This window comes from Panthera pardus, unplaced genomic scaffold (assembly GCF_024362965.1).
Source record: "Panthera pardus isolate Hobbes unplaced genomic scaffold, ASM2436296v1 HiC_scaffold_6, whole genome shotgun sequence".
NCBI classification, from domain to species: Eukaryota; Metazoa; Chordata; class Mammalia; order Carnivora; family Felidae; genus Panthera; species Panthera pardus.
Genome location: NW_026526991.1, coordinates 76,988,747 through 77,000,751, shown reverse-complemented (window position 1 = coordinate 77,000,751; position 12,005 = coordinate 76,988,747). Strand labels below are relative to the sequence as shown.

At 39.3% G+C, this 12,005-nt stretch overlaps 1 protein-coding gene across 5 annotated transcripts in view; it reads left to right on the top strand.

Annotated features, from left to right (window-relative positions):
- Nucleotides 1–12,005, top strand: part of BICD1 (BICD cargo adaptor 1) — a 252,161-nt gene that overhangs the window by 205,724 nt on the left and 34,432 nt on the right. For 3 of the 5 annotated variants that reach the window (XM_019452404.2, XM_019452402.2, XM_019452400.2), the window contains exons 5-7: nucleotides 65–1,159; nucleotides 5,785–5,936; nucleotides 8,778–8,985. In XM_019452404.2, coding sequence (XP_019307949.2) covers nucleotides 65–1,159; nucleotides 5,785–5,936; nucleotides 8,778–8,985 — 1,455 coding nt within the window. Of the gene's footprint in view, nucleotides 1–64; nucleotides 1,160–5,784; nucleotides 5,937–8,777; nucleotides 9,096–10,057; nucleotides 10,252–12,005 lie in introns of those variants that run through there. The other 2 variants (XM_019452399.2, XM_053895712.1) reach the window with 2 other exon arrangements.

Here is a 12,005-nt window from a genome sequence, read left to right as displayed (position 1 = left end):
GATCAAGTGCGTCATTGGCATTGCATTGAAATAATTCAGACACTTTTTTTTTTTGCCATCACAGGTAGAGCGGGAAAAGGCCATTCTTCTGGCCAATCTCCAGGAGTCACAGACGCAGCTGGAACACACCAAGGGGGCGCTGACAGAGCAGCACGAACGGGTGCACCGGCTAACAGAACACGTTAATGCCATGAGAGGCCTACAGAGCAGCAAAGAACTCAAGGCTGAGCTGGATGGGGAGAAGGGCCGGGACTCAGCAGAGGAGGCCCATGACTATGAGGTGGACATCAATGGCTTAGAGATCCTTGAATGCAAGTATAGGGTGGCAGTAACTGAGGTGATTGATTTGAAAGCTGAAATTAAGGCCTTAAAGGAGAAATATAATAAATCTGTAGAAAACTATACTGATGAGAAAGCCAAGTATGAGAGTAAGATCCAAATGTATGATGAGCAGGTTACAAGTCTTGAAAAGACCACCAAGGAGAGTGGAGAGAAGATGGCCCACATGGAAAAGGAGTTGCAAAAGATGACCAGCATAGCTAACGAAAATCACAATACCCTTAATACAGCCCAGGATGAGCTGGTGACATTTAGTGAGGAGCTAGCCCAGCTTTACCACCATGTATGTCTGTGTAATAACGAAACCCCCAACAGGGTCATGCTGGACTACTATAGGCAAAGCAGAGTCACTCGTAGTGGCAGCCTGAAAGGGCCTGATGATCCCAGGGGACTTTTGTCTCCACGATTAGCCAGGCGGGGTGTGTCATCCCCAGTAGAAACAAGGACCTCATCTGAACCAGTTTCAAAAGAAAACACAGAGGCCAGCAAAGAACCAAGTCCAACCAAGACCCCCACAATCTCTCCTGTTATTACTGCCCCACCATCATCTCCAGTATTGGATACAAGTGACATCCGCAAAGAGCCAATGAATATCTACAACCTTAATGCCATAATTCGGGACCAAATCAAACATCTGCAGAAAGCTGTGGACCGGTCCTTGCAACTGTCTCGTCAAAGAGCAGCAGCACGGGAGCTGGCCCCCATGATTGATAAAGACAAGGAAGCCTTAATGGAAGAGATCCTTAAGCTCAAGTCCCTGCTGAGCACCAAACGGGAGCAGATTGCCACACTGAGAGCAGTACTGAAAGCCAACAAACAGGTGATCTCATTCTACTGACAACACATGCTAGCCAACGCTTTCTTAACTAGTTAATTCTTTAATGGTTTTAGTGTTCGTTATCATCAGGGTGAGAGTTCAGATTCCTGGTCAGCAGAGTAATAAATCAAACTACGTCTCAGTGCCAGATCAGAATGTAATAATTATTTTTCAGTGAGTGAGTAGATGATACAGGAGAGTAGCTATGCCCCTCTAGGGGAGGTCGAGGTGAGGAAGTTAAAGCAGGATCCAAGAGGAAGATCTAGTTGCAGATGTAGAAAGGCAATTCAGGCAGTACTTAGCTGGAGTCCAGCAGTCACTGAGTGTGGAAACAGGAGATGGAGGGGGGTTGAATGGGCTGGCATGGCAGCATATACCAGGGAGACACTCTGGCAAGCCCCAGAGCAAGCAGTGGGGAGCCCTCTAGAGAGAGATATAGAATGTCTACGAGCTCTGCCAGTGACCATGTATCTGAAATTTAGGTTCAGTTGCGATGTTAATTCATCACCTAGCTTAAGCTGTGGAAACTTTTTCCTAAGCATAGATCTTGTCCTTCTGGAATAAGCAGGAATGCTACAACATGACCCTACCTGACTAATTCCTAGATCTTCTCTGTGACTGAATTTGTTTTCCACCCTTGAGCTTTACCGGGGTGAGAATGCTGTGAAATATAGATGGGAAAATATTTTTAACCTCTGTTTAGTTTCTCTGGAACATAAACCTTAAAAGATACATTTGAGAAGGGTGCTGATAAAGGGTGTTGATAAAGGGAAAGCATCAAATGCCTTCTTGCAAATGTAAGCAGTGCTGGTGTTGGGGGGTGACAGTTAATTTCAGATGCAATGCTCCTTCTCCTTTTACCCTTACATGAGGGAAGCCACACCAATATTGTGTCATCCACAGTACAGTTTTCTAGCGTCTTTGTCTTTAGTTCCCATAAATCCCCTGATATAATTGGGAGGTCTGTCCCACAAGCAGTAATTTCTTTGCACTGTAAACATGTTTTATATAAATCTAAGGACAAATTAGGACCTTCTTTTGTGCCATCACTTCAAGGAAATAGAAGAGATTAGGATGAATAAAGAATTTGCGAGAGATCTGACTCCAATTTGAGGTCAGAATGAAAGAATTTGTGGGGCGCCTGGGTGGCTCAGTTGGTTAAGTGTCCGACTCATGGTTTTAGCTCAGGTCATGATCTCATGGTTTCTGAGTTCGAGCCCCTGTCAGTGCAGAACCTGCTTGGGATTCTCTCTCTGTCCCTCTCTCTCTGCCTTTCCCCTGCTCTCTCTCTCTCTCAAAAATAAATAAGTAAAAACTTAAAAAAAAATAATTTGCTACCATAAACTACTACAATCCAAAGACCCAGTTATTTAGAGTAATCATAAAAAACCAATACCATATCACTAAAAACCACATTAGATAAGGCTTAGACAACCTTTATCAAGGACCTAATATCCTGGGCATTCTTGCTCAAGCCACTCAAATAGCATCTCTGACTTCTTCCTGAAGATTGAATATGAACAACCTAGAAATCTAGATCTATAAGTGACAAGATGCTTAAATGATGCAGAAGTATAGATAGGCATGGTTGATAAGACATGAAAGACTAATTTGTGAATGAGCATTCATTGATTACATAGTTCAAGGCAGGTGGTAGATAAGGATGCCAATTAAGTGACCAAGTAATCTAGTAGGAGTTCAACACATGCCTGTTAACTATTTGCAGAGTAGGACATGTCATTGAGAGGTATAAACAGTATCATAGGAATTCAGTGCAATACAGGAATACAAAGCATTCCTGGCTGAATTTTTATTTTCTCAGTGGTTTGTGGTACCATTTGCATTACATTAGCATCACAAACCTTATGGTCTCAGTAAATAAAATGAAAACACATTTCTAGCCATGCATTTAGTTTACATTTTAATGATGTTGGCCCTAACGCTGTGATGCTTATGTGCCATAAATAACTTCAGATGTCTGCAGATGACATCCATTATGTTTAGACATTGTGGAATGTTCACTATTAAGACTAAGGTAAGAATTCTGTCATAAAGGGAAAAGGGGGAATCTTCTTGTTTTAAAAATAGACATTCTGCATTCTCTATGAATTTTTTCATAGACTTCGGGTTTTTCTGTATGCACAGTGTCTTCTGAAATATGCAAATGTTTATGAAATAGCATCTGTGTACTAAACTGTGCTAGATGCTAAACATTCAAAGAAGACTGATACATGGTCCCTGCCCTTCAGAATAGGACTCACAAACTGGTAAGAATGTTGGGAAAGAAACAGATCATTACAGTTTGATATTATACATGCTGTAATAGAAGTTATGGAAACATTGCCGAGGAAGCAACTGATGTTTCCTAAAGGAGTTAGGAAAAAAAAAAGACTTCGTGGAAGCAGTTTTACTTGAGTTTGTTCTTAAAGGATGAGTTTTCCAGGAGAGGAAGAAACACTTCCAAGCAGAAAGAATAGTAGGTAGAAAGTCAAAGAATAGAATGATATATTCAGGGAATGGTTGTGAAGATGTCTGTGGCTGGAAGCAAGATTTTTTATTTACAAAGTTAAGTTAGGGAGCATGGAGAATGTAGCAAATGCAGACATCAGCAAATCTACTCATGGGCTGAAGATACTTAGAGTTTCTAACTTCTGAAAAAGCTTTGTGCAGTCTGGACCAACAAGTCTACAAACAGAACTGAGTCTTTGGGGGCATTTCTCACAAATAATAAATGAGTTTGTGCTTCTATTTCAGATCTTGCTCTTCTGTTATTCCCTTCTCTCCTCCCCTTGGATAACTGACCATTTGGCCTCATATGCTTACCAATTTGTTACACCTACATTTTCACAACTTAAGCTTAACGGTTCTATATGAATATATGTATAAATTAAAAAAAAAATTAAACTGCCATTTTTCTCCCCAGATCAATTTCTGCATTCTGGATAATTTTCTGAATCGATAGTATTTCTGAAGATTCCATTGAGTTATAGCTACAGAATACGCTAAAATATTTTATCAGTAAATTCTCATTTTAATCTGAATTTAAATTCAATTAAAACCTATAAGAAACTACTTTGGAATCAAGACATTAACAAGTTACTCTATCCTAACATTGTTTTAATTATAAAAAGAATCCAGGTATCTCAATAGAAGTTGGCACTTTGCATAAGAAAGTTCAAGCTGTCCATTTTAAGCACAAAAGGAAATGTTAAAAACCAGGAACATCCCATTAGCAATGGATTTTTTTTCATTAGTAGTGGATTTTTTCATTAGTATTGAGTATTTTTACACACTCTGAAAAGCTGCGGTTAACAGTTTGTTTAAAATGGTATGTTTTCAGGGTGCCTGGGTGTCTCACTCGGTTAAGCGTCCGACTTCAGCTCGGGTCATGATCTCGCGGTTTGTGAGTTCAAGCCCCGCATCGGGCTCTGTGCTGACAGCTCAGAGCCTGGAGCCTGCTTCAGATTCTGTGTCTTCCTCTATCTGCCTCTCCCTTGCTCATGCTCTGTCGCTTTCTGCCTCAAAAATAAAACATTAAAAAAAAATTTTTTTAATGGTATGTTTTCTGTTTGGCTTCAATATATATATACACCATGTGCTGTGCATCAAACAGGCAGTCCCTGAATACACATTGATTTCATGCATTGATTCAGTTAACATTTTTCTTTCTTCTTACGGTGTGTCAAGCTAGTTTTCAGTTTGAAACGCTATTAATTCCAAAAGATTCAGAAATGCCCAAATTCTAAGTTCAAAGGGATATTTTAATTCATTCAAACATTTTGGAATTTCTCCTTTTTATGGAAATTGTGAAGAATTAAATTAGACTATAATTTATTGTTTTGAAGTTGTATGCAAAGGCAGGAAGTAATCGGTTCCTTGTGAATTCTTTTCCTTAAACATGTAATATGGATTTATAGTTTATTGTGTACTCATACTATAAATTGCAATGGCCTGTGTCTTATTCTATGTTTTAGGCCCCTAGAGCACAGGGGCAAGAATATTTGCATTCTGTTATATTTCTTTTTCTTTTTTACTTTTTTTTTTAACATTTATTTATTTTTGAAAGAGCACAAGTGGGGGAGGAACAGAGAAAGAGGGAGACACAGAATCTGAAGCAGGCTCCAGGCTCCAAGTTGTCAGCACAGAGCCCAACATGGGGCTCGAACTCACGATCCGTGAGATCATGACCTGAGCTGAAGCCGGACATTTTACTGACAGAGCCACCCAGGCGTCCCGCATTCTGTTGTATTTCATTTGGAAGCTGTGCTTCTTTACTGTCTTCTCCTTGATAAAATCCTTCTTGTATAAAGTTTAATTTTAGCTCCCTTTCTGTCTGAAAAATTGCAGACTCAGGAATTTGCATTAAAATATTTTCTGAACTACGATCATTTCCTTAGCTTCTGATACTCTGGTTCACAGCTGGCTTCCAGGGCGATTTAACCATGTTATGGATTTTAAAGAAAAACTGCCTTATGTCCGTCCAAGTACATATATATGTTTATATAAAATTAACCAAACCAATTTCACTTTCCATTTATGAAAGAAAGTCCTAGACCCAGCATGGAAAAATCTGTATGATAGGTTTTCCTGATACGAAAATCCTAAGCGTTGTGATTTTTCTGCTTCAGACAGCTGAGGTGGCTCTAGCTAATCTCAAGAACAAATATGAAAATGAGAAAGCAATGGTGACTGAAACTATGACGAAGCTTAGAAATGAACTGAAGGCTTTGAAAGAAGATGCAGCAACTTTCTCATCCCTGAGAGCAATGTTTGCAACAAGGTAACAGTTTTTTCTTCCAAGATGAGGTGGGGTGCTTGGGAGAAAGACTTTAAAATTCACATTCACATGCACACCTCTTGGTGTGCCATCTAAGAGGGTGAGGGGTGAAGAAAATACTTGAGATTCCACTCTGACCTGTCTAAGGCAAAATGTTGTGTGCTGTTTTCCAGAGCCCTCTACTGGACACACTGGATCAAGCAATTCGTTTACATAGAAGTATTTTTAAATTAATAGATATTTTTTCCTAGAGCTTATGTGCCAAAAAGAATTAGGACCCCCCCCCCCCCAAAAAAAGCCTCCGATAATGGGAAGGAAATGTTTTTCTTAAAATTGCTAAATATTGTATTATCACCACTGAAATTTATTTCTGTGACATAAAAGTGCTTATCATTAGTAAGTATTGCATGAGAAAGACATGGTCATGATGAATATAAGTACTCATTATATCAGCTAATTATTTGGACTTTAATACACTATGAATTAAATTATAATTTTTTTTGTGAGAGAGAGCATGAATGGGGAAGTGGGGCAGGGAGAGAGAGAGAGACAGAGAGACAGAGAGAGAGAGAGAGAGAGAGAGAGAATGAGACAATCGTAATCAGGCACCACACTGTCAACACAGAGCTCAACGTGGGTCTTCATCTCATGAACTGTGAGATCATGACTTGAGCTGAAATCAAGAGTCAGACGCTCAACCAACTGACCCATCCAGGCGCTCCTAAATTATAATTTCTAAAATGTAATTGTATTTATCACCAAGTTTTTCACATTGCCATGCTAATTAACTAGATAAATATTAGTGACTACCTCTCCCCACCAGTTTCATTATGAAGTGCTTTGTGTTTAAACTTGAAGTGATTAAGCATGTATGGATTCAAAGGTTTCAAAATCTTGAGATTTTCAATAGTGTCGCCATCCCCTTTTTACTGTCACAATTCAGTGCCAAAACAAAAGCAGTCATGTATCTTATATAATACACACGTGGCACAAAATTCATAAAGCATAACTATGGGTTTATTTGCAGATTTAGTAGATAACTTATATGTAGCTGATATAAGTATAAAAAACAAAACAAAACAAATCCTGGGTTTTATAGGAGCCCTGGAATCTGTCTGGCTTTCTTGCATATGAGGAGAGAAAAGTTTCAAGCTCATACTTTGTGATTGACTCTCTTGGTGATGGCTGTTAGAGGGCTGAGTGCTTGGTGAACCACAGAGATGCAGAAGACCTGAATGAACTGACCTCTGGGTCTGATCCTGGGAGAGTCTGAGGAATAGAGTGGATATATTTATATACCTCTGGCCACCGTGGGGGGCAGCATAGAGAATGGGGATGGTACACAGTGCTCCCCTCTTTGATGAAAGAAATTAGTCAGCATTACATGTAGAATTAAAATATATATATTTCCTCTTTTAAACAGAAATCAAAATATTTTTAATGGGACATTTATAGTCTTAATCTGGCTTAAATAACCAGAAATTTGTTTTTTTGTTTTGTTTTGTTTTGTTTTTTTTAGGTATAGTAACTGCCTTGCTCCATAGTATTTTTAAAAATATTGTTATCTGACCGGGGCGCCTGGGTGGCTCAGTCGGTTAAGCGGCCAACTTCGGCTCAGGTCACGATCTCGCGGTCCGTGAGTTCCAGCCCCGCGTTGGGCTCTGGGCTGATGGCTCAGAGCCTGGAGCCTGCTTCCGATTCTGTGTCTCCCTCTCTCTCTGCCCCTCCCCCGTTCATGCTCTGTCTCTCTCTCTGTCTCAAAAATAAATAAAACGTTAAAAAAAAAATATTGTTATCTGACCAATTAAATCCAGGATGTTAAACCCACCTCGTATTTTACTAAGACGCAATATTTCTTTTGGTATCCCTACTATGCTTCTTGACATTTAAGTTTAACAAAAATGGGACCCACCTGCATCTCAAGTTCTTTCCCCTAGAGTCTGTTTTTTCTTTAAAATGCTGCAAGGCTTATCTTAATTTCAAAGTTTGCATGGCACATTTTGGATATCTCCATCAAGTCATTAACTCTCAGCTGGTGCATGAAGAGTATTTGTTGTTATTATGTTAGTGGGTAAGTAAACTCAGAAAAAAAAACTGAAAATTGTGTGATCAAGCCTCCCTTCCAAATGTTTGTGTGCTTAGATTTTACTTTTGTTGGGGAAAAAAGATCACTGAGCTTATCTTTTGGCTACAGCACAAGTATCAAAGCCGAAGAAAGATGTTCCCGACAGCCTGCTATATCTGTATCAAACCCTATGCAAATCTTGATTTTCTTTGACATCTATTGCTTTATCTTCTGGTTAAGAAATCTTTGAAAATATTCAGGTTTCTAATTCAGGCAAATCTGCCATATTGAAAACAGTGCAGCTGCAATGGGGACTCAAAGTAAAACCTATAAATACAGATAAAGGAGGAAATGTTTTCTTTATAAACACTATTATTCCTTTGTATGCTACAAGCCTAGTCTATGATAAACCTGTCACGTTCCTTTGAAGAAGATCATGTTACACAGTAGAAGAAGCTATTGTAACACATCTAAGAAGCTGTGAACATTACCTGAAATGTTACAGTTCACTCTTCTGCCACCATGGAGCAGCCTCCATAATAACTCTGTCACTGGGATTTAAGATGTCATCCATTAAGAGTGTCCCCGTATGCACTCCATGGTATAGAAGAACCATCAGTTCTTGAACCTTCTCCAGTTTTCCACTGTAATAGGTTACCTCCATTGTGCTCAGGGAAGACCAGTGTTCTAAATCTAAATTCCAGTGAAATTCTCAACTCAAGTTCCACATTTAGTGTCCCCAAGATTTTCTCCTGACCACTTTTTTGTTTGGGTTCTAGATGCGATGAGTATGTCACACAGTTGGATGAGATGCAGAGACAGTTAGCAGCCGCAGAGGATGAGAAGAAGACTCTAAACACTTTGTTACGAATGGCTATCCAGCAAAAACTCGCCCTGACCCAGCGGCTGGAGGACTTAGAGTTTGACCATGAGCAGTCCCGACGCAGCAAAGGCAAACTTGGAAAGAGCAAGATCGGCAGCCCTAAAGTAAGTGGGGAGGCATCAGTCACCGTGCCCACCATAGACACTTACCTCCTGCATAGTCAGGGCCCACAGACACCCAACATTCGGGTCAGCAGTGGCACTCAGAGGAAAAGGTATGCATGCAGCGATCTTCATAGTATGGTGCAGAGGCCAGATTTTTAGTTAACTGCAAAAGTTAATGTGCTCTTCTTGTGGAGGATGGAGGAAGGGAAGGAAGAGAAAAACTGGGAGTGGGTGTATAAATGGGCCTTGCTTGGCTTTTCCAAATCAAATCCTTTTGATAATCGTGTTTATTTGTTCCTTTCTGTCCCCCATGCCCCACGTCTTGATTAACCGTAATATAATTTTTGAGTATCTGTCAACATTTTTGCTGTTCTTTGTATGCAAAAATTTGCCTCTCCCTTACCTCCAACCTAAAAATTGATAGACAAAAGGTGGATATTAAGAATGAAGCTGCGTTTTACGTGACATTTAAAAGTCATTGTACCTCTGGTAATGGTGCTAGTTACCAGCTTCTCTTTAATGGGGCAAGGATATGAATATGTTCTTTTAGGGAAGCTTGTCCACATTACCAAATCTGACAACTGACTCAAAGGAGATGTCTATATTTAGGTAAATGGAATTGATTGTGTGTAGTCTTTTTCTTAAAAGCAGGTTGTTGTGCCTTTTCATTTCATATGTGAATGTTGCTCAAAGAAATCATTTGCAAGGTTATTAGTGGCTTGATTTGGTGACCTTTTTACAGAGTCCTGGATGTTGAATTACCCTGTATTTTCAGTTAATGGTAAAATTTGTATTTTAGGAATTTTCAGTAAAGTATCAAATTATATAAATATTTTCTATTTGCGGTTCAAACTGACTAACGATAATAAATTTCTTTTCCAGTATCCAGTACAGTTTCCAAATAGGGTTGTATCCTGGTATGGAAACTAAGCAATAAGCAAAAATCTTGACTTACATGTTTAAAAAAAATTAAATGCCAATGTAAATAATGTTGTCACTGGTGAGGCTTTGAAAGGTAATTAAAGTAAAACTTTTTTGTTTCCTATATGTATTTTCTTGGATCTCCTGCAAGACAATTTTCACCTTCCCTTTGTGATCAGAGCCGTCCCAGGACTTCAGGGGCTACCTACCTACAGAATTTATTAAGAGTTCCCCCTGATCCCACCTCCACAGAATCATTTCTTCTGAAGGGCCCCCCTTCCATGAATGAATTCATCCAAGGGCACCGGCTCAGCAAGGAAAAAAGGTTAACCGTGGCTCCACCAGGTAAACATTTTTTCCTTGGGTGCATGTGATGCAGATGATTAGCTGAGTAGACCACTCCCCCTTCCTCCCAACCACTCATGTCCACCCATCCACGGAGTCCAACTTGGACCACAGGTAAATTCCTGCAGCTAACATAAAAATGCCTTTACGCCTAGCGTCCTGTTTCCTCCTTGACTCGGCCAGACGAGCATTCCTTAGGAGTCTCCAAGGACTTCCTTTTAACAGCCAATGATGGAAAATGAGAGTTGGAAGGAATGGGATAGGTCAAGGGAACCTAGCAACAGGCGTAATGCAGGGCACACCCCCCGGGTCCTATCTGCAGCGTGGTAGCTCATAGCGATTCCATCTTGATCAAATTTTGTCATTTTGTTCTGATATTTTTTAAGGTAGTTTCAGTCAAGGGAGCTATCTTTATAAAAAGCCTTTGGGGCTAATCTCCTTTTGTAGTGACTCAGAATGTCTCTTCAATCACTATAGAGAAAATAGAAGTAAAATCCGCCAAGATTTTGCTCCTCTGGAACATTTACATCTTAATGTAATATTCTTGTAGTTTGCAAGCCCTTATTGATTTATGCTTACCAATATGCTCACATTTTATTTTTAGCTTCACTGTTTTGCATTTTTCTTTTTCTTTATAAAAAATTTTTCCTATGAAGAGCTTCCTATGTGACTTCTGGCAAATAGAGTTCAGCCCTCTGAGAAATCCCTGCATGCTAATTATAGGTCAAAGGTGTCATACAGGAAGTCCGTGAAACAAAATAAGCCCAAAGGCAGCATAATGGTTGGTTGTCACAGGGAATGAAAAATTAAAACTAATTCAAGTTAGTTGTCAACACAAGCATCTATTATTTCTGGCCCCCCTTGAAAGATTCTGAATATCTGACAGCCCGAGGTCAGCGTCCATGAGTGTCAATAACCTGTCAGAGCCTCCTACTGGCTGCTGCTTTTATGCACTTTTCCACAGCCCCCTTACTCCCGGGTACTGATACCCAGCCTGCTGCACCCATTTTTGTTATCTTCTGGACCCTACTATAGCCTTTGAGTTTGCCACAGAATTTTTTTTTTTTTTTAATTCATTTTGTCTCACCTACCTCATTTACTTGATGTTTACCTTAATTCCTTTTTGGAAACCTCTGCCTTTGGATCTGTAATAATATCCTCATCTGATTCACGAATCAGCCTACTGATTGGGATGAAAAGGTGTGGTGTGGAAATTTATAGCACATAATCAACATTCTAAGAATGTTTGAGCAAATGGGTGATGATAACGAGTTGGGAGAGCATAACAGCCAAAATGTATGCCAAAAAACAAAACAAAACAAAACAAAAACAACAAACAAAAACCTACAACTCTGCCAGGCGTTCTTACTTTCATAGCTCATTTCCTAATATTTCAGACCCCTTTGGAAGGTACCTTGAAGTATCTGTATATCACCAAAACGGTTGTGATTCATCAGGACATCTAACTTGAATAAAACACTTCAAGTTGTTTTAGTGTTCCAAGTGGATTTAGTAGCACTATCTATTAGAACTTAGGAAAGAAATCCTATGATTAATTAGGAACCCTATTGTATTTGAATTAAAAAGTGACCTATCAGTATTTTATTAAAAATTAATAAATATTAACAATAACTGTTTTCATTTTGTGTATGATCATTTGATCCTTATTTACATTAATGTGTATTTACATCATTGTCATTACATTGTCGAAACCATTAACATTACATTGTAAACTTTTCTATGCCACTACCTCG